Consider the following 23,865-nt stretch of genomic DNA (forward strand, 5'->3'; position numbering starts at 1 on the left):
AGAACTATAAATATAGATTTCCCTATAATAATATTAGTATGTACTTAACACCTTCAATCTTTAAAATTATATGCTTGTGAAATTTTAGTAAGTTATCATACAAAAAGTTTTTATGCCAATTACTGAGAGAGAATATGAAAGGATTGATAAGAGAGTCGAGATCGGACACTTGGTTTAGTGGTCTCACCAAGAATTCTCAGTGAATAAACTCAAGTTCGAATATTTCCCACCTTTTAGATTAAGATTTAAAAAAAAGAGAGTGAAATCTCAACAAGTCTGAAAAGATGGAAAGAATTATAATAAAACCAAGTTTTCCTTTTTCCGAATGGGAGAAGTCTTATGTTCATAATTAAGTTTAGCTAATCGTAGACAATGTTTGTAATCACTAAAAAAAAGTGATGTTTATATTTTGACGTAAAAAATGTTGTTTTGTGTGTTTCTTAAATCCATATTTTCAGTTAATTTGTACTTAATTTAATTGAAATTTAGAAGCGGATGAGACATTGATACATCTTCCACGTAAATGATTCTAGTAACAAATTAGTATTATAATTAATTATTTATCAAACACTATCAACTTCTAGTTTTCATCTTTTCACTTTTTTTTAAAAAAATAATACTCAATTATGATTTTTTTCAATTCTTCGTAATTTATAAATTTAATCACTTCTTTAAAAGCAGAAGTTGTTGCAAACAACTAATAACATTTCTACGAAGGTAGTAATAGAAATAGAACTAATAAACCTTATATTTTCATAAATAAATATATAGCTATGTGCCTCATAAATGAATGAAAATCAAGTTTAGGATGTAATTCAAGTCTATCCAGTTACTTTAATATCTGTAATTTATACACACTATACCACTTATTGAATGCGTAAACAGGTCGAAGAAACCCGTGAGGGGGAATCGATCCCGATATTTTTGGGACCGGTTTACATGATTCGATCCGATCCATATTCGAACTGGTTAATGAGGATGGCCTTGTTTCTTTGCAATTGGGGAAAAATCTTGTTGGAGGTGTAAAAACACGTAGATTCCTTGGATTTTTGTAGGTAGCAAGTCTTTATAAAGCTTTGAACAAAGCTGGCGGCGCTAGTCGAATCTATTTAATTTATGCCTATCGAGTATAGTCAGCTGACTCGCCTCCTATTTTCTTAGGAAGAGAGAGATTCGAACCCTAGCTTAAAGACAAGTGATATCGAGTGAGTTCAACTAAGCTACAAGTCCAATATGAGACTCGGCTCATATTAGTTCTATACATCCTAGCGAATTTTGTCACATATTGCAACATGTGTGCAATATGTTTTGAAAAATAAAAATCCAAACGATATACCCGTCTTTAGAATTAAAGTATATGCAAGATTATTATGATTCAGCAGTTGTTATACCAGAATACAAATTTTCTTGCATTTTGTAGCTCAAATATGCATGTTGGCAACAAGTAGCATGTATTTTTTGACAAGAGCCAATCTAGAAACCTCAAGCCACAANTATAAGAGAGTAACCCATAAACTGCAATTGCAAAAGCTCTCACATCCAATTCAATATTGATCTGTCTGGTCGACTGGGCTATCTATTCTCTCCTTCATTTCCCAGGTTACGCATTTCATAAGCAATTTGATTGTTGAGTTAAGTGTCTATATCCGTTAGATATTAGATGAGTTGATTCGATCTTATTTACAATAAAAAGTAATACTTTTCAATGATCAAGTCGAACTGAAGATTTATCTCATAAAATTGATATGTGATACGATCTTATTAGAGTTTTTGTGTTGATTGTTTACTTACTACACATAAATATTATATTGAAGTGATATTTAGTATATGGAAATATATAATTATGTTATGAATTCTTATGTTACTTATCATTAAAAAAAAAACTTGCAAATGAGACAACATTTTATATAAATAATATTGATTCAACATTGTAGTATGATAATACAACAAGGATATAATTATTTCGAATTTTACTGCTAATAATTTTTTTCTTTGTCAAATAAAGAACATCGATCTTTCTTGTATTTCATTATTAATTTTTTTGAGTAGGATTGATTATCTTGCAGGCGTATACGAAAGATCTATGGAGAAAAGAGAAGAAGTGAAAGTTAAAATAGTGTGGGATTGTGGGAGTGAATTATACGACTCTTACGAGTTAGCCGAGCTAACAAATATTATCGAGAAGCACACCACGATTTCTTTGCCTGTATCTCCGTCAAGATTTGAGAAAGATGGAATCGATTCGACGAGGATAAAGGATGATTTTTCTATTAGAAGAACAAAATATGATAAAAAGACGACGAAAATTCTCTACAAAAGAAGATTTTACAGCTTTTTTGCTCGAATGGGTTTGATCAAGAAGTGAGCCAAATTATTTTAACGAAGAATCCGCTTTTGGAATGAAAATACACACATTGTTTGTTTGTTTGTATGTTTTTTTTTTTAATTTTTTCTTTTGTTTTACGAATGTAACTCTTCGTTCCTAATATTAGGTGTGAATTTTCATTTCTTGAATACAATGAAATTGATTGTACGGAAGTCTAGAAGTGAGTTGTAAGAAATAAGGGTGGTATACCGTATCGTATCGAAAATCATATATCGTCTATTGTATCGAAAATTACGGTATAAGAAAATTCATACCGATATCATAACGAAAATTTCGTTACATATAACTAGCATACCGATTATACCGAAATTGTAATGTATACCGTGATTTCGGTACGGTATCGATATATACCGTTTTATACGGAAAAAAAACCTTACATTTTAAATTTTTTTTAAATTTATTGTTTTAAAATATTATATATTTTAAAATTTTTGTATATTTTTTCGGTATTTCGGTATATATCGAAATTTTCAAATTCCATACCGTTACCATACCGAAAAATTCGGTATTGTTACCCAGGGCCGATCCTAACAAGATTTGGGCCTGAGTCTAATTTTTAAAAAGAGTCATCTGAATCATAATGTGTGTTCATGTTTTTTTTAGTTTCATAGCAATTTTTCAAATTAAATAAATACGTTAAAGACAACATAAAAAACTAAATGAATAAAAATATCAAACATGTTCAAAATGATCACTAAAAAACAATCTGTATAACAGTTTTAGAGCTAAAAATACTAATCAAGTCTGTATAATCAAGTTGTTCAGTAATTTCTTTCTCAATCGATAACATAGCCAATTCATTCAATCTTTCTTGTGATATGGTTGATCGGAGAAAAGTTTTGATGAGTTTTAACTTTAAGAAACTTCGCTCTGCACTTGCTACTATGACCGGGACAATCAACAAGATTTTATAAGCAATATAAGCATTTGAGATTCTAAATGCAATCATTATTCATATGAGTATCACATAAAAAGACGCTGATGATCAAGCGCAAACAATCTTTAGCCACATTAATAGCTTGAATGAATCTCCCACTTTTTACACAACTAAATAACTGGGAAAGGCTGTCTTACTCACCAACCGAATTCAACATCAAATATACATATCAGTTACAGCCAATCACCAAACATTCTTGATACGCCCCACATACACATTTTCAACCTTTCACTTTTGAATTTTGATCTTAACTGGACCTGATATGGTGAACGAATGGACTGATTCCATGGGGCCTTTAGGATTTTCAATTTTTCATCTCGTTATACTTTATATATATATTGATATTTGAAATTTTGAGTACATATTTTAAGAAATATTTGGGTTTTTTCTATGCACTCTCAAGCAAATTTTCATAGCAGGAGATTTCATGATTTGGAAACTTCCTCATGTATATATTACAAAAGCAAAAACAAAAGGGAAGTCTCAAATCTTGAATCCCCGCTTCAGAAAGAGTGAATAGATCATTAATTCGAAGGTAATATATTATTGATTCTCTTTTTCTGATTTGTTCTGATTTTTATACTTGCCCTTAATCCTCTATGCTTCCCACCATTACTCCACCTTGATAAGAAAACTAGATTGGTTTGGTAAATCATACCAACAACTCATTGCCAGCTAGATTAATTCATCCACTCCTGACTTTGATTTCGAAGAGGACCGATAATTTCTTAAAATTTTACGAGTGATTTTTTAATAATAAAATTCATATTTCGGACGCACTAATTCTTCACAAAATGGATTTTTCCTTTCGTTTCCATAGATGCATATGTGGATGATATCTAGTATTATATATAATAATTTTTTAAAAATATTTTTGGGCCCCAAAAAAGAGATGGGCCTGAGTCATTGGACTCATTTGACTCCAAATAAGCACGGCCCTGTTGTTACCGTACCGTACCGAAATCTTTGGTATACCGAAAATTCGGTAAATTCAACACTTTTTCGTTACGATAATCTCGGTATAACGAAAATTTGATATTTTTTCTCATCCCTAGTAAGAAATATAACAAAATATACTGAAATGTTCTTAAAAACATATAGAAATTTTGTTACAAAAATAAAAAAATATGACCAAGTATAATATAACTAGCTCGACGAACTGGAAGATTATACTTTTCCTTTTTTTTTTGTTTACGAAATATTATTTTACTGGCCTTAAAATTTTTTCTTATAAAAAATATGGAAATTAACATCTGTATCGGAAGCCAATTTCAAAATTTAAACACACCTCACATCTTACTATCTTATTATATTATTGTAGTTGATATTAATTAACTGTTTTACAATTAATTGGTGAATATTGAGGTGAAATTACGATTAAATCTTAACTTAATTTTCAACAAAACTAAAATTAATAGACAAATTAGTCATTTTATATGACCTCTTATTTTAGCTATTGGATATTTTTATTATTTATCAAAATAACACTAAGTTTGTTTCATTTAGTGTTTTTTAATTTAGGAAAATATCACTCGTCTTTGTAAAAATAATAAAATTGATGTATCTATTTGGATTTTGGTAGCTATTTGCTTATGAAAACATCATATTTTTGCATTTTTTTATTTTCTTTTTTAAAAAACGAACGGTACAATCACGCAAATTTTCGTGCTGGTCGGAACTTACACGACAAGGAATTTCAATACCTTAGGACTGTTATATTTACACCGCTATTTACTTGGGCTTCGGTAAAGTGTACCCTGGTAAAGTGTGGTAGAAAGAAGACCAGTTGTACTGAAAGACTTTTGTAACTACAAGTGATTTTAAATTACTCACTTCAGTTAGAACTTAACACTGTCTAACTGAAACTTTCAGTGAAACTTAAAATAAGGACTTAGAGGCTAGAGCACCAGAGTTCCTTGCTCACAGCTTACCTGATTTACACAGAAGAATTTTGTGCAACAATATGATCTTTGAAATGACCAGATAAATAACAAATCGGTTTGTGCTTCTTCTTTAACCTGACTATAATATTTCAACTAAAAGATTTGGCTTTTACTTTCAGTCTAAGATTGTCTTTTGGATGGTTCAACTGATCTAATATATAATCTCAATTTTCAACGATAACTTGTACAAAAAATTTCTGTTCATGACTGCAAATGTACTTGTTGTCAATTCATCGTTTTTTCTAGTATCAGTTGACTTCTGACAGAGACTGTCACTCTGATCATTAACACTGATCGATATTAACAAAAAGCTGTATAACTTTAGGTTCTGATCTTTAATCACTGATCGAAAATGTCTTTGAATCTATTTTGTAAAAAGTGATAGCCTGTCGGTTTGAATTAAATCAGAAGTCTCTTAATCAGTTTTGGCTAGCGATCGGTTAGGTTATTGATTTCAGTTTCTGTTTGGCTAGTCACCAGTAGGTTATCTGATTTCAGTTTCTGCTTGACTAGTGATCAGTTAGGTTATCTTCTCATCAAACACCGAAACTAAATGTTCTAATACTTTATTTTTCCATATTTTTTTATCAAGTTAATTTTAATTTGAGTAATATGAGCTTTACATAAGCATGATATATCACTTGTTGATATTCTATTCTTGTTTCAACTAACATTTTGTTCGAATTTTTAATAATAATTGGACATATATTTCTATATTTCATGCTCTTATCATCATATTTTCCAAACCAAACGATACCTGGAAAATATACCAAAGGGGACGTAGATGAAGCAAACTTGTGATTTTCCACTGAATCCACTACATATATTTATTTGCATGGAGCCTTTTTTGACTCGAATACTGTCCCTCTTCGCACACCAAAAGATATATTCCTTTGGCTGACCAACCAAACATGTCCCAGAACCGTGTTGGTGCCCCCGAAACGACGGCGTTTGGGGCATCCTTGAAGTCATCGAAACATTAGCCTCGACCATTCCGCCACCCCCATCACTTTGGAAGAATAACAAATATAAAGTTTTTCATTAATTTTCACGGAATATATAATTATTTATTTATATTTTTAAAAGGGAAAAAAAATCTAATTTATAATAAATAGAAATAATAATATTTTTTTTAGTGGCTAGGTGTGAAATGAGGTAATGCGGAGGTTAGAATAGTCATTTAACTACGTAATCCGGCTGGTCTTATATCTCGTACTCGGCCATCGCAAGCATCTGGCTCCCGGCATTGTTGTGTGACTTCCGTTTCTCCATTTTCGAGAAGCCAACTTTTTCTTCTTCCCCGCCACAGCTGATATCTCGAGAAATTGACAATCGAACAACCAATGGAATCAGCAGCGACGCTGTCCCAAATCGGACTTGCGGGCCTCGCAGTGATGGGTCAGAACTTGGCCCTGAACATCGCGGAGAAAGGCTTCCCGATTTCCGTCTACAATCGGACGGCTTCCAAAGTTGATGAAACTAAAGATCGAGCTCACCGGGAAGGAAATCTGCCTCTCTTCGGCCAGTACAACCCCAAAGATTTCGTCCTTTCTATTAAAAAGCCCAGATCTGTGATCATTCTTGTGAAAGCTGGGGCACCTGTTGACCAGACTATCGATGCTCTGTCTGCGTACATGGAACCCGGTGATACGATCATCGATGGGGGTAATGAGTGGTACGAGAACACTGAACGCCGTATTTCGGAGGTTTCTGGGAAGGGTTTACTTTATCTTGGGATGGGAGTTTCCGGGGGTGAAGACGGGGCACGAAATGGGCCTTCTTTGATGCCAGGAGGGTCCCACCGGGCCTATTTGAATATTCATCACATTCTTGATAAGGTCGCCGCGCAGGTGGATGATGGCCCTTGTGTTACTTACATTGGCGAAGGAGGGTCGGGGAATTTTGTGAAGATGGTGCATAATGGAATTGAGTATGGTGATATGCAGCTGATTTCAGAAGCTTATGATGTGTTGAAGAACGTTGGGGGACTGGGGAATGACGAGTTAGCGGCGATTTTTTATGACTGGAATAGGGGGGAGTTGGAGAGTTTCTTGGTTGAAATTACCGCAGATATCTTTAAGGTGGAGGATGAGGACACTGGCGGTGGGTATTTGGTGGATAAGATTTTGGATAAGACCGGGATGAAAGGAACGGGGAAATGGACGGTGCAGCAGGCGGCTGAGCTTTCCATCGCAGCTCCCACGATCGCCGCTTCATTGGATAGTAGGTACATGAGTGGTTTAAAGGAGGAGAGGGAGGCGGCTGCAGAGATTTTCGAGAAAGAAGGGTTGAAGGAGGAGTTGATTAATAATGTGGCCGCAGTGGATAAGAAAAAGTTGATTGACGATGTTCGGCAGGCTCTCTACTCATCCAAGATTTGTAGTTACGCCCAAGGGATGAATTTGTTGAGGTCAAAGAGTGTGGAGAAAGGATGGGGTTTGAACTTGGGGGAGTTGGCGAGGATTTGGAAAGGTGGGTGCATCATCAGGGCAGTTTTCTTGGATAGGATTAAGCAAGCTTATCAGAGGAATCCGGGGCTGGCCAATTTACTGGTGGACCCTGAGTTTGCAAGGGAAATGGTGCAGAGACAGGCAGCATGGAGGAGAGTCGTGGGGTTGGCTATTCAGAAGGGAATTAGTGTCCCCGGGATGTCTGCGAGTTTGCAATATTTTGATACATATAGACGTAGTAGGCTGCCCGCGAACCTTGTGCAGGCTCAGAGGGATTATTTTGGGGCGCATACATACGAGAGGATCGATCGCCCTGGATCCTACCACACCGAGTGGTCCAAGCTTGCTCGAAAGACCAGAGTGGCCAGGTAGAGGTCTGGTCTGTTGTTATAATCTGGTCATTGAAGTTGTTATACAGTGGATTTCCTCGAGCGATTTATTCCAATTTGAGTTATATCATCGTTAATTTTCTTGCTTTCTCAATGTTGCTTTTACAGTTAATAATGGGGCAATACCTATTTGAGCATTATATCCCTTGTAGCGCACCTCATGGTCATTTTTGATATGTTCTAACGTGCCTTAGCACGAATTGTTCATTTACTTTTTCCTTAGTTTATCAATCACTGCGGTAACTATTACAGATTCTTATGTTGTTTAATTTGTGGTCATTTATGTATTAAACCTCTGCCAATGCAGCTTTCAATGTTCTACTTGTGCTGTATATGGCACCAATGTCCAAGTTTGGGAGGTGTTCTCAGATTCTAAAGTCAATTATAATAATTTCCTCTCCAACTCCAAAAAAAAAAAAAACCTTTATATGAGATATCACAATTGGCATAGATTAGTTGTTTTATAATAGGGATTAACTAATATGTGCGAAATTCTTGGTTTAAATTATGGGGAAATGTGTGTCACCAAATAGAGCATAGTTTGCAGTCTGAACAAATAATGAAATTAAATTACCATTATTTAAAAGACTAGTGCTCAAATATTCTTTTGAAATCCAGTGACTGTACCAGGTAAAACTGGTTAAGAACTCCATTCTCTTTACTTCAAATTCAAGTTTAAATATGTCAGAACATTCGCACGTATTGAATACAGATCCCCGGCATAAAGAAAAACACCAAACCAAAAGAAAAAAACTTCTTTTGAGTCACCTTCCTCTTGTCCAGAACTTGCCTTTTGATCCGTGTCTCCCGGAATCACTATTTCTGACTTTGGTTTCTGGTCGAGCAGTCGAACCATGAAAGTTTTGGATTTGGGAGAGTTGCACTCTCAAGAACAGGCTGAGTTATTGTCACTTTTGCTCTAGGCATTTTGCTGCTATGAATCCAATGTCTGCAGAAACTCTCCATTGTCTGCTTCTTTTTTCCATCGTGTCTTGACTCCTTTTCCCGACTAAACATCTCACAGCCAGATTTCCACCAAATCCCACCAAAATCAATCCCACAAATCCACCTAAAAATCCTACAATCCAAAAGGGCCACGCTTGCTTCTGTTTCTTGACATGAATAACTACTGAGAAATGGCCTTGGATCTACTTTGACACTCGCTAGTCATGCTTATATCACTTACACTCACATTCCCATTTTCATCAAATGCAGCACATCTCTTGTCGCAATTGCCCCCTTCCCTGGAAAACGTCCAGTTCTGGAATTGAATCATTATAGGCTTTCCCTTTGTGTCGAGCTCAAGTTTTGATAGTTTCGATGGTTTTTTCCTGGTCGAGAAAGATGCATCATACACAAGAAAACCAACGACGGGGCTAATCACTGTGTAGCCTGGTAAAGTGTAGTAGAAAGAAGACCAGTTGCCAAGATTATGGTAAACTATTAGAACCCTTTTCGAATACGGTACCGGCAAGGTCTTAGGGGGGATTATGAAGTCACTGAAGTGGGCACCTTTCCTCCAAAGGGTTCTGCTTCTTAGGCCTACAACTGAAACCTTGATTCCTGATAGACTTGGAGGGAGATGAGCATTGTGTAGGGCACGGGTATGCGGGCAGTGATGAATCAGAATTTTCAAGGCATGATCACGAAGAACTGATTCTAAAGTTTCATCGAAGGCAAGTGAGAAATTTGAGTGAGAAAAAGAAAGATGAAGTAGGAAATGCCCAACACAAGTTGATTGAAAATGTAAATTTTAGCAAGAAAAAAAATCTCTATTTTATGAAATTTATATCGATTTGCATTAGATATATTTTTATATCGGATATAAAATAAGAGAAAAATATGCACCTTCAAAAGTATTTTTCTTAAAACATCTGAAAATAAGATAATCATATTTGGATATATTTCCGAAGATAAAAAATATTTACAAAAAAATCCGAAACTTATCATCATCATCATACAATTTGATCTTTATATACCAAAAAAAAAACAGAGAGAGAAAAAATTGAAGTCAAAATGTTGACTTATGTAGTGAAAACAAAAACAGATTTAGATTTGACCGATTAAATTTATGATAAAGTTGTAAATTTAAATTTACGTTTTCGTTAATTAATGAATATAAATAGAAGTTATTTGTTATGGATAATAGAGTGTTTTTTATGCACTGATTTAATTGATGAATGATAAATAAATTAGTTAATGGAAAAATAATAATTACAACTAAATATTTGATTATTGTCCTTAAATTTTCATCCTAAAGAATTCCACATTTGTCTTCTTTTCACCATGTTAATAATTGCACGAGCTAAGTGAAGATGATTGAAACCAGCACTTTGAACATGCATGTGTGTCGTTGTATGTGATTCACCATCTATGTAAAATATTGTAATTTTACTTATTAAAAAATTTAATCTCATCTCAATTTTTTTTTTAAAAAAAGGATAATAAATCAGTGCATTAAATTTATTTTCCATATTCACCTTTGTAATTACCCATCAAACAATAATTTATTAATAAAAATGATTAATTTTCTTAATAATCCATAAGGCTCCAAAGAAATCTCTAAATAACATTTTTATTATTTTTAGAGAAAAAAAAGAAACAGATAAAAAATCAAAGATCCCTAATATTTAAACACTAGTGTATCAACGCACGCACTTGTACAATATTTTTTTATAATTCATTTAGTTTAAATTTAAATGAGGATCAAATTATAATTATAAGAAATAGTGAGGGATTATAATGTAATTTTGATATATGAATTAAAAAATAAATAAAAAAATAAAAAAAACCCAAGTAGAAATTGAACCTACAACTTAATGCATAAAAAACAAAAACTTTATCCACTGAACTACATATGACTTGCATTAAAATCTTAATACTTTATTAATATATATAATTATTAAAACAGACCATGACACCAAAAGTTAGTTACTCTAAATGTCTCAAACTTAATAATATAATATAAAAATATAGATTAACTAATTCATAATATATGGTACATAACTATATATAGCACATGCAATGATCAATTCATTTTTGGAAGCAAAACCCTTTTTTTTAAAAAAAAAAAAAAAAAAAGTTTCCCATATTAGAGGGCCTAAATTATATTTTACTCTATACTTATACAAAAGTTATTCTTAAATAGAAAATTTTAAAATTTAGAGGATGGATTACTCGACATCATGCCTCTGGCATTGTATTGTATACATGGAAGACGGATCACCTAAAGATGTGCACAAATCACGCCCGACCGCGTAAGTAAAATGAAAGACTGAGGCAAAACTACCTTCATGGGATATATGTACAAGTTCCAACAAAAGTTCTTTCAACAATCCCAGGCAGACTGAGGCATACAAAAATCGCAACCCGATCTCTCGACTCTAAAAACACTGTCGATCAAATCGATAAACAAAGCTTTCCTCACATATTATCAAGAAAAACTCGTGGTTTGATAGTCAGTTCTGCCCTTAGATGGAGAATCCTATTGATGAAAAAAGGGCTGTCTTCTGCTATGAAAGCGGTCCATGGAACACCAAATAAGTTTCTGTATCCAACAGCCTTTCCTCCAGTAAAGTTGTAATTTCCTTTATACTTGCTCACAAACTCCTCGGAGGGCTTTGTCCTAGACGCGAACTCGTAGTCAACTGTGAAGGTGTCCGATCCCTTCTCTTGCATGCCTAAAAACAGCCCGAAACAATGGAAAGAACTCTGTTGGTCCATATTGCAATGGGCAGACAAGAAAAATCCTTGCCCTCCCAAGTGAAACGCTTGCGAGTAGACTCGACCAGAAGGAAAGAGGTTTGTACACTCCTCTCGCTTTAGATCCAGATACACTGTACACTGTTGACGAGGTAACTCAAATTCAACAATCTTGACGGGTCGGTATTTATATGCACGCTCTGCAAAACGGCGGAATGAAGCGTTACCCTCTACCACCAGAGAGCGTTGCCGGTATGGAGCTTCTGCCTTGAAAAAAAGGGCATCTAGTACAACCTTGGAAGTAAGTTCAGGGTCAAAGTCACTGCAAGTTAGGACCTTTTTCAGCTTTCGGCAACTCATGCATGGAAAACGAATCAGGCGAATGAGACGTGTGCTCAATATTTCACGGCGTTCCTCCAGCTTTGGGTAATGTATTCGAGCCCATTTCAGCACAAAATCTAAGACAGCATCCTCTGAAGCTACCTGAAGATCATCACTGGCCAGAATTGCCTCAATACCAGATAAAGGCAGGTTGAGAACTTCTTCCTGAAACCTGGTAATTGTACAAAATAGCCTCTTCAGGCAGTAAAACCTTTAAAAAATTGCACTGAACAATCCAAGGTAAACTAATTAATAGTCAGAGACGTTCTTTCGTTTCCTGGCAAGGCAATCTAATCTAATCAGATTGTATTGTTGAAGAGAAATCGAGTGACTTGGATTGTAAGTTAGAGAGAAACAAAATCACTACTTTAATTAGCAGACACAAATTGCAAATCAAATATAAAGAAAGTAAATAGTCAACCACAAATTGAAAAATGCATATCTTTAACACAATAGCCAGGAGCTTACTTGCTCATGTCCTTGAAGCGCTCAGCAAGAAATTGCTTGGCAGCATCTGTAAGTGGCTGAACTGTATCAGCCATCAAAACAGTCGAAGGAAGATCCAAATAAAGCAATGCTGATTCACAAGTCATCGGCATGTTCCGTAATAGACGGCTGCAATACCTCATGCATGATGCAACCTCATATTTGTCAGCAGCCATTAACACATCCAACAAAGCAGATGGTGTTGTTCTTGTTAAAGAATTGCTATACATAAAATTTAGCAAATCCATGAGGGCAGCTTCCTCTGCTCACCAAAGAGGGGACCCAAACAACAGGAAAGTTCAGCATGTACATTGGAATCATACATAACGAGAAATCAATGATGTCACACTAATGAACTTCAAGGACAATAAAATACCAGTTTTTGAATTGGAATATAATGTCGCGACCATATCAATTTACTGTTGCCTTATGTTCAAAAGATTACGTAAAAAATGCAAGAATATACAAATGGACATCCAGTTTCAAAACGCACACAATTTCACAAAGCCCTATGTGGAATAGAATACAATCAAAGTACCAGATATACCCAACACTTGAAGATTCAAAGAATTTTAATAAAAGGTCCAAGTCAATCTAATTACCAAAAATAAGCAGCAATAAACACTTGATGTGTATCTATGTTTACCAGAGGCATGGACGCGTAGAGTTACATGTCGCTGCTCTGACTCTCTCATACCGTTTGAGAACAACTAGAAAGAAATAAACAACGGAAAAATAAATATAAACATAAAATAAAGAATCAACAAGAAAACAATAGAATGCATTCTGGACGACCTACCTTGTAAAAGAATGGACTCTTTGCTGCCAAAATAGGAGAGCTAATGTGAATGGTTTTCACTATGATAGCTGAGTAGTCCATTCCAGAAGATATTTCATTGACCTGTGTAGCTTCATTACCTACAAGTGTCAGATAGATGTGTCAAATAGTTGGAATCATAGTCTCCATAATTCCAATGTTAATGTAATATTGTAAACCCAAAATAATTGATCAGAAAAAAGTTGAACAGAGGAGTAAAACCATTTTGTAAGATTCATGACAAATTGTTAAAGGAACGTTTGAAAATCTATGAAGAATTTTAAAGGGCAACATGAGATGGGAACAAAAAAGAGGAACTTCAAATGAGGAAATACTTGTTATGTCAGGCTGGAGATTCATAGTCAGTGCTACATTTACAGGTGGCTCCTCAATCATTGTGACAGCTTCCTCTACATTTTCATAAGTAACACCATCTTCCATATCTGGGATATTGTCACTCATGATCTGTTCTTCACGTTGCACCGTCAACTCTAAAGCTGAGATCAATGGATCACAATTAATAAAAAGAACTTGGTAACCTCAAAGATTACACGGCTAAGTCTTCATAAACGAGTACTAAACCATGAAAATTACATTTCTAAACATAAAATTTTGGAAGTGGAACACATATTATTGAAATGGCAGGAGCCAAAGGTTAAACTGATACAGGGAACACATATAAAAAACTGTTACTTTCGGCTGAATAGCCCCAGCATCGACCCTGTGCCCTGGTCCATCCTTGATCATAAAGAACTCAGCAAACTTCACAAAAATGGTAAAGCTTCTTTGCAGTCTTGAATGAACAAAACATGATTCTACAACTTGATTTAAAAAATCACACAGACATGAATCACACTCCTTAAATAAAAGGATTTTATTTCTATGTCCAGTTTCACACGCAACATTCAACTCTACAAACACCAAGAAAACCCATTAATTCACATTCAGAAATCGTCAATCATTCCCCAAAATATTAAATATTTGACATGAATTACTAAAATAACTCTCCAAAAATAAATCCCACAGACCAAAAAAAGCCGTAAAAAAAAGAAAAAATTAAAATAAAACACATGCACAATAACAAGACCTCTGACCGAACCCTAAAGCTCCACAAAAATCAGAGTTTACCTCATCACAAGCTAGAAAGAGAACATCCATAGAAAAACAAAATGTACCAAATAGCAAATATAACGAAATGCATTTAAACAAATACATCACAACCACAAATACCTTATTACAGACGTACGTAACCATAAAATCCAAATTTATTCAAATTAGCCACAACATAAAAGAGAAATTACAAAGTTATACCATTGAGCTGATCATCGCGACGCCTCTTCCGGTTACACGCCCAAACAGCGAGGCTCTCATCGGGCCCGGGTTTGGATCCGGGCACATCGAGCAAGACCTCAATCCGAAGAACCCTATCAGAGAAATTGACGTCATTGAACGCGAACGCAAAGTCCGACAACTTTTCTGGCAACCCACTTCCAAACGAACTGCCCGATTCCATAACAATTATATTCGGATTAAAAAAAAAATTCGCCCAAAATTGCAAGGCTCTACACACTTATACAGTCGTATACGACTGTATCAACACAAATGAGTACGGATTTTCCCAGATTTTTCGAGAAGCTGACGATTTGGGCAGAAGAAAACATGGAAAAAGAGATAGACGCAACGTAAAGTTCAGTGAATTGGTGAAGAAATTGGAAGTTTAGGTTTTGTATTTGTAGGTTTATCCTCATTTTTTGTGTTTTAGCCTTGGTGTTTCATAAAATTTTCACCAAATTTTACTTTATTTTATTAATTTCACATTCTTTTACCTTTTTTCTTTACCATTTTAAATTAAATACGACTTTTTATATGTGTTTGATCTTTCAATAAATTAGTNAAATACGATCCGTGAGACCGTCTCACACAAGTTTTTGCCATATAAAAAATATCCCGATTACTTTTTTATATAAAGTATAGATTTGCTTGATCAAATATNCCCTACCGATATTTACAATAAAAAAATAATACTCTTAGCATAAAAAGTACAACTTTTTCATGGATGACCCAAATAAGAGATCCGTCTCACAAAATACGATCCGTGAGACCGTCTCACACAAGTTTTTGCCATATAAAAAATATCCCGATTACTTTTTTATATAAAGTATAGATTTGCTTGATCAAATATTCGAACACCATTAAGTTTTTTCATCTCATTCAATCATTGCTTTCTATTATATATATATATATATATATATATAACAAATTGTAATTAACGCCCTAAACCAAAACAAATTGTAATTAACGCCCTAAACCAAAAATATCCCAATTATTTTTTTATAGAGTACAGTTTTGTACACCTTTGATCAAATAATCGAACACCATTAAGTATATTTATTTCATTCAATCATTGCTTTCTACGTATTTATAATTAAAAATTATTCGCTTGTATTCACAATTTTTATTATTATAAATAAATGGATTGTTAATAATTATTTTTATTCGAATGTGACAAAAAAAAAAAAAAAAACAAGGGTAGGTTATGGATTTTCTTTTTGGTTGTATTTAAATAAATGAATTTGATTTTGGAGAAAATGATTTTATTTTTAAAAAATTTGATGAATATATTTTAAATGACACTCATATAGATTATATTTCAAATTCACCAATATAATTATTCTTGAAAGTATATAATATAATTCAGAGTGGATTGGAAAATCACTTCGATTACGCTTGAATTGATGCATTTGGTGGTGGAAGAATTTGAAGTATGTATTTCAAATAACATATATCTTATTTGTATTTAAAATAGATCATAATTATCATTGAAATTGTTTACCTTAATATGAAGTCGATTTGAAATCCATTTGAATTGTTTCCATCAAAGCAAATTATAAAGGATCATATCAAATTCATCAATGCAAACGTCCATTAGCAGATCAAGTAATTTGACATCCATAAATTTGAATTTCATTCATCATATCAAATTTATCAATATTCCAAGCACAACCTTCAATCATTTCAATAATTATAGAAGTAAGGCCCCCAAGAGGTAGTTTAGATGGTAGGGTATGTTGATCTTTTACCGAAAGATCAGATGTTCAATATCTTCTTTTCTCGGTCATCCCATATTTGAGCATGCCACACTGGGCTTGTGGCTTACCCGACCAGTGTATTTTGCATACTATTACATTGATCCTTGAGATTTACCCAAAACGCACTAAAGATATCGGCTACGGGTTTCAAATGTTAAAAATTATTATTATCATAAGAATAATTATCTTGTGAGTTAAGATATACATAATTTTGATGTGAATTAAATTTGTTAAAAAAAATGCACATGTTAAAAATTAATTAATTAATTAGTCAAAAAATTTTGTCCACCAATTAAGGATTAGAGCAAATTTTTTTATGTGGGTTAAGATATACATGAAATGGATATAAAATGTACGATCAAATTCTTTATTTCACAAAATGATCAAAATACCTTTAAATCCATTTCAATTTGTGCTCTTTTGGAGAATTTTATCCTTTTTTTAAAAAAAAAAAAAAAGAAGAATGGGAGCACATTGGTTAATTTATTCTTTTTTTTATTTGTTGGGTTAAGTATTTTGGTCGGGCCTTTTAACAACTAACCGAACGTGAGATAAGTGCTGATTAGTCAACAATCTTGGTTTTATCTCATTCATCAAACACGGCCTTAATTAGTAAACAAATTATATATACATCTAAAATATATTTTAGTATACTGATAAAAATATAACAAAATAAATATTTTTTTTATTTATAGTTATATTTATTTTAAAGTACAAGTCGAAAAACCATGAAACTTACCAGAAATTCTAATATCAAGTGCAAAAACTTACGGCCATTGGAGTTACGTAAATCAGAAATGAGTGAGATTTTCCATACGTTACCGTATTTGTACTTCGACCACCAAACACCATCGTTTTTTCCCAAAAGATTTCTCTTTTTCATGATTTATAACTTTATTAGATTTTGAAAAAATAAAATGATGATTATTTTTGCTTCTTTAGTCTGAAACAGTACCTCGAGTCCCTTTTGAGAGATAGTTATTTATTATATTTTAATCAATATGATAAAAAAAAAATTAGTTGGGTATCCGAGTTGATAATTATTTATCGTCGTATTTTTTTAAATAAATATAATGTTTTTTTAAAAATTAATCTTTAAAATAAATTAAATAATCTTGCAAATAAATTGAATTTATTAATTGTAATTGGACTTAAAAACAATTTAAGTTAGATAAATTGGCTTTTTAGCTTTATCATCTACTAATTAAACAATTTACATTAGTTAATGCACAAATGTGTCAATTTATAAATAGTCTATTATAAATTAAGTCGTTTACAATAGTTCATGTACACTAATTTGTCAATGTATCAATAGTTAATATACCAAAATGAATTTTATTATCATATATATATATATATATATATATAATTGATTTGTTTTGAGTTGTATTCATGTATCTTGTCAAATTTTGTTTTTCATATAATAACTTATAGTGTTTTTTTTGTTTTAGTTTTTCTTCTCGAAACCTAAATTCGAATTAGGTTTATTTGGTACTGATTATCTCCTACGTAGCATATGTAACGAAAATAAAACTCATATTACTCACATTAAAATTCACTGATGTGACTTCGTTGAAATGGATGAGCCGGGTAAGGAGCTCCAACGGGTCAAATCAATAATTTATAGTTTTTAGGGAATTTGAGTGAAGATAATGGCTTCAATAGCACATGCAAACAATGAAAGAAACTCGTGAATGGGCGCCGGAGGGGTGTCCGACGTGGCCACTCCGATGCTTAAGTCAGCAGGTTGAAGATGAACACAAGCAATATTTGGAAGAAAATATGTATAATGCTTAAGAGTTCAAAGATTTTCAGAGACTGTAAATGACATTAATACCTGCTATTTATAATAGAAGATGAGGTAGGTACCTCGATTCCAGTGTTACCTACTAAGTATGGCAAGTCGGCTGCTCATACCCTATCTTCTGATGACTTATAGGACACTCCAAGCCCAAATTGTTCTGACAGATTAGACGTCCTGTATCAATCATACTCGAGTATGGTTCAATTCTCGAGGTGGCTCGGGCAATTGATTACCCGGGTACTTATATGAGAGCTCGGGCGATGATTGCGCGGGAGACCGGGCTGTTCGAAGAATACTTGGGAAATATGTAGTGCTCGGGCTCTTGATAGTGTCCGGGTCATCAACGACCCGGATCCTTATGGCAACGACCCGGATCCTTATGGGGGTATCACCACCCATCCCTAAAATAGTCGGGCTAGAGCTTGACTCGCTGTCCCGATCAGTCCAAGATAATTAACAGTGCACAAAATTGAAGTCTTCAAATATCCCATAGATGAGATGAAATGCTGAGACCTCCTGTCCCCTGGATTCATAATAACTTATTGTTTAACATTCTTGGGCCCTGTCGCTATTACCACGATGACACGTGTCATAGCATAAATTCCCGCCTAAAAGACGTTTCGCATTTCGAGAAGTGGATAAGTCTGACGCCTTGATAACCGTACACGTCTTTTCACCTCTTGGCCCCATTTCCAAAAACGTATCTTAGTCGTTCGTGCATTTACAGATCAACGGCTGTGATTAGCTCCTTCCTCCTATACATAGCCATTCACCCACTTTTCAATCGTACTAACAAACTGTCATCCAGGAAACACAATGGCTGGTGCAAGTAGTTCGAAAACTCCGAGTATGAACGAAGCCTTAAAGGAATCCGCTCTAGAGATTCGAAAATCTACTATAGAAGATGAAGTGTTTCACGCAATTCTTGACTACTGGGAAGAGCTTCAGGGGCTGAAACTTCTTTATGATTCTGGAGAAGCTATCACTCCTAGCCTGGTTGCCAAACTGTGGAGAGTGCGAGAGCACTTGCATATAGCTGAGTGGGTAGACGGCTTTACAGATGGTCGTATCTACCAATTAATGCTTCGGAAAGAAATAAAGATCCTTAAGCGTATTGCCGATTGAGACAGCTTCCTGAAGACTTCCACCGGACCTTTAGCTGCTTGGGTGAAAATATGGATAATTGCTGTAGAGGAAGAATACGATGATGTAGTACGTGCTAATGTCTATGGTTGAATAAAATACTAATTCAAGCCTGTCTCTGTCGTTATTTTGCTGTAATCCCTTAAGTTTATCGGTTGCTGCATATATACCGCAAGTGGAACAAGGTTAATTGATAAATCACAATGCTAAACCTTAACATCTCCCGGGCTTTCCTTGAAATGCCCGGGCCTCTAGCCTCCCGGGCTCTGAATACAGTGCTCTGTCGGTTACTCTTCTCGGGTATTCCAAGAGACGTCATTATGACACACGCTTCGCATTCATATCATTCCATGTTCCAAGAATTTGTTAATTCCGATACATTGATACATGTAGCCCCGTCTTTCTTCATAAATAAAAAACGTTTAAGCTAGCACACGGCTCTCCACCTGCTTCAACAGTAAATACCATCTGTCTATAAATAAGAAGATGAAAGTGAAATAAGAACATTAATCCAATATGCCGAGTTCGAGTGAGTCTACCGCTTGTAGCAGTACGCATGCCATTGTCACAGATGAGATGCTTCCTTATCTGGAAGACTTGAAGAAAACTATTGAAGAATATATCTCAGTAAAGGTTATGTCTTCATGGTTCAAGATTCAAGATCTCCAGAATTCTTATCAACATGGTTTGGCATTTACTCGTTCTCAGAGGGCAGTAGCGAGAAGATTACAAACAACAATTTGATGTAAACCACGTTACAGAGCTAGCAACTGACCAAGTTCTCCTGCATGCAATGCTATGGAAGGAGTGGCATCAGCTAAAGAAGATTTCCTCTGCCGAATCCTTCACTAGTTTAAGAATCCATGAACTGAATAATTGGATAGTTGAGTGGCAGGATTCTGTAGATTCTGAATTAGCTGCTGTAACGTGGCACAAATTATTTCCTCAATAAAATTTTAGTAGATGTAATTTTTTTTTTTGCTTCCTCTTCTTCTGCCAATGAATTCTGGGCTTTAAAATGAAATGCCGGGTTCTCACACCACCCGGGTTTAAAATAAAATGTTGGGTTTTAATTAGAGTACCGGGGCCTCAAATCTCCCGGGCTGATAATAATATTTCGGGGCTTGATATCTCCCGGGGTTAACATGAGGTGTAGGTTTCTTAAATCTCCCGGGTTGTTGATGAGGTGTCAAAATGACGTGTGCCCTTTCGTTCTAACGGTCAGGAACGTTTCGCCTTACGAGGAACCGATAAGTTTGACACTTTAATAATTGCGTGTGTCCCTTCGTATACCGGCACACTTTTCGGAGTGCATCCTGATCGTCCAAGTGTGTTTGGATCGACGGCCGAGATCCGTTCACACAGCCTATATATATTAGGCCTTCTATTTTCGAAAAAACACTTACAAATTTGAAATCTCGGCGAAGCCCTTGCGAATTTTCTCCCTGAAGCTCCTCCGCGCAAAATCACCTAGCTCCAACGATCCCCGACCATCCTCCTCCTAAAAACTCGTAAGTTTTTCCTTCGTAATATGTCTAATTCTACTTCTTCTACCTCTAGAGCTAATGTGCGGGGCTCTCCTAGCGATGAATACACCGCACTGCGCTCTGATTCCTCTCCTTCTCCGCCTCGCCGATCTATCACTCAACCTTCTAAAAAACAAAAAACCCTTCTATTCAAACCCTCCTCTTCAAAACCCTTCTCCTCGGGCACTTCCCGAGCCCCAGGAAAGAGCAAGGGTAAGGGAAAAGCTCGGGTTTCTGACCGCCCTTCTTCTGAGGCCCCGGGAGTTCCTTGGTTCTCCTCAATGAGCAGCACTTTGCGCTCGGGGGCGGATGAGGAACTCCGTACCTTAGGAGTTATTCCCTCTTCCTTTCCTCTTATTATACCTGGCCCCTCTGATCGGGCAGACAGCCGTCCTCCTGGGTATACTACTTTTTTCCGGGACCAAATCAAGAATGGTCTTCGCTATCGAGGTCGTCAAATTCTTTGGGGTGCCTGTCAATCAATTTCATCCCAACTCTTTTCGGATTATGGCCTCGGCTTTTGTTCTTTTTCGTATGCATAACCTTGTTATTAACCCCCTTATTCTTCATTACTACTTTTCCTGTAGGTTAGGTGATAATGCTTTTTCCCTCTCTGCCCGGCTTAATGCCCGGTTCCTTGATGACATTCCTTCTTCCCAAAAAGGATGGAAAGGAAGATACTTTTTTATACAACTCCCATCTTCTCTCTCCTGTCTAACAGGGTTTCTTCCCTCCCTTCCTCCCCAGCCTGTCCTTCCCCGAGCTTACAAATTCGAGGACTTTTACACCCGAAGCCAAGACTTGGTGGAGGGTCAAAAATTCTCTTCATCCTCCCTTATTTCCCAGGAGCACTTGATCACTTATGGGTTGAGCGTCCGGGCTGAAGACCCGATAGATCGGGCATTTGACGAGGTGGCTGGCTCGGACCCTCAACCCGGTAACTTTCTAATTCATGTCTTCTTAGTTTGTTATTCATCCGTCCTTTATAATCTCTTCTAATCATCTCTCTTATTGCGCAGATTCCTCCAAAATGCAAGAGGTTTTTCTCCAGAAATGAGAAGAGGAGAGGGTTGCCAAGGAGAAGAAATTGGCAGCCCGGAAGGCTGCCCGTGAGAAAAAACAGGCTGAGGCCGAAGCAGCGCGACAAGCTGAGCTGAACCGGGTGGAAACCCAGCAAGAAGAGCTGACCCGGGATTCATCCCGGGAAGACCCCGAAGACCACACTCCCCTTGCCCGGAGGAAGCGAAAGGCTGTTGCAAGCCTGGAGCGGATTCTGGGTGAATCTAACTGGGAAGGAGGGCAGAGCTCGTCAACCACTCCTCCCCAGCGTCAACCTACAGAGGAGCCTTCCCAAGAGCCTCTTCTGACCGATCAACCCACCTGGCCCAACATCTTCTTGGAGGGAGCTTCTTCAACAGGTATTCGGCGCTTTAAGCTTATGCTCACTCCTGAAGAAGATGCCTTTTTGAAGAATTTTGGGCCTGGTGCTCGGTTCCTTGAGGGATCTAACCGATTCCTATCTGTAAGTCTTTTCTTTATTCTTTTTTCCTTCATTTATCCTTTCTTTTACTAACTTGCTTTGTACAGGCTGCCCAAATGATGATCTCGTCCTTCGAGGAAGTGGCGGCAGTGGCTACCAAGAAAGGTCAACAAACCCGAGCTGCTCAAGAAATCCAACATCAACTGCACGGAGAGCTTGCTCGGGCTAAAAGCCTTCACGAAGAGGAAATCGCCATTCTAAAAGCTTCCTTGGATTCGGCTCACACGGCACTAGACAAGTCTCGGGAGGACCTCAATGAAGCTACCATTCGGGAGGAGAATCTGCGAGGTGCCTTGTCTGTCTCGGAGTCGAGAAACCATTCTCTATCCGAGCAGATAGAAGTTCAACAATCCCGAGCAGAGAGGGCCGAGAATGCTTTGTCTCTGGCGGAGCATAATAAGGATAAATGGCAAGCTTCCTTCCTTCAATCTCCTGAGTTCAATAAGACCGTGATAGATAAGGCTTACCCTCTTTTTAAGACCGGTTTTGACAAGTGCCGGGAACAATTTGAGGGAGCTGGACTCTTACCCCAGGATAAGGAAAATTTTCCTGATTTTGGCCTTGGCATTGCATCCCTTCCCAAGGATGGTGAGGAGGAGAAGGAGGAAAGCCAGGAAGACGAGCCAGGATCCGACCATATTGATATAGACTAGGGTTGTATTCTCTTTTTTTTCTTTATTTCTGTAATTCCTGTCCTCGGATTTTTATTGAACAAATTCTTTCCTTCAATATTGTCTCGATTAATCTCTTGATAGCCGAGTAATACCATTGTTTTTTATGCAAACATCAAGAAAATAGTTCAAGTGTTGAGAACTAACCGAGACCTTTTAGTAAACAATTGATATAAGAAAAGAACATATTTTCGTAACGAATGAATGTCCCTAGCCTGGCTCATGCCGAGTTAAGAATAATCAAGGTGTGTGGCCCAGGAACACGTCGCGGGACATGTGAATGGTCGAGGTGTGGTTCCCCGAGCCAGGGTGTAGTGCCCTGGGCTTTTAGATCTAAGGTGCGGAGCCTTGGGCCGGGGAACATGTCCCGGGACTTGTGAATGGTCGATGTGTGGTTCCCCGAGCCAGGGTGTAGTGCCCTGGGCTTTTTAGAACCAAGGTGCGGAGCCTTGGGCCGGGGAACATGTCCCGGGACTTGTGAATGGTCGAGGTGTGGTTCCCCGAGCCAGGGTGTAGTGTCCTGGGCTTTTTAGAACCAAGGTGCGGAGCCTTGGGCCGGGGAACATGTCCCGGGACTTGGGAATGGTCGAGGTGTGGTTCC

The 23,865-nt window shown here is 36.2% G+C and overlaps 3 protein-coding genes across 3 annotated transcripts; 1 reads left to right on the plus strand and 2 right to left on the minus strand.

Moving 5' to 3' along the window:
- The first annotated feature begins 6,474 nt into the window (after nt 1–6,474).
- Nucleotides 6,475–8,312, plus strand: LOC140983373 (6-phosphogluconate dehydrogenase, decarboxylating 3, chloroplastic-like). Its single transcript, XM_073450408.1, has one exon. The coding sequence runs from the start codon at nt 6,610–6,612 to the stop codon at nt 8,086–8,088; it is 1,479 nt and encodes a 492-aa protein (XP_073306509.1). The 5' UTR covers nt 6,475–6,609; the 3' UTR covers nt 8,089–8,312.
- A 186-nt stretch (nt 8,313–8,498) lies between these two features.
- Nucleotides 8,499–9,840, minus strand: LOC140982122 (uncharacterized; the record flags this gene model as incomplete). Its single annotated transcript, XM_073448540.1, is given in 3 exon segments — nt 8,499–9,052; nt 9,055–9,252; nt 9,255–9,840. Coding segments are annotated over 3 exon segments (915 nt in total), but the record flags the coding sequence as incomplete, so codon positions are not given.
- Nucleotides 9,841–11,367: 1,527 nt separating this feature from the next.
- Nucleotides 11,368–15,238, minus strand: LOC140983372 (BTB/POZ domain-containing protein POB1-like). Its single transcript, XM_073450407.1, has 6 exons — nt 14,803–15,238; nt 13,827–13,988; nt 13,474–13,592; nt 13,321–13,384; nt 12,657–12,936; nt 11,368–12,360 (listed from the first exon to the last, which is right to left on the minus strand). Exons 1-6 carry the CDS (start codon nt 15,002–15,004, stop codon nt 11,529–11,531), a joined length of 1,659 nt encoding a protein of 552 aa, XP_073306508.1. The 5' UTR covers nt 15,005–15,238; the 3' UTR covers nt 11,368–11,528.
- Nucleotides 15,239–23,865: the final 8,627 nt, after the last annotated feature.

The sequence above is a fragment of the Primulina huaijiensis genome, chromosome 8, assembly GCF_012295235.1.
Source record: "Primulina huaijiensis isolate GDHJ02 chromosome 8, ASM1229523v2, whole genome shotgun sequence".
Classification (NCBI taxonomy): Eukaryota; Viridiplantae; Streptophyta; class Magnoliopsida; order Lamiales; family Gesneriaceae; genus Primulina; species Primulina huaijiensis.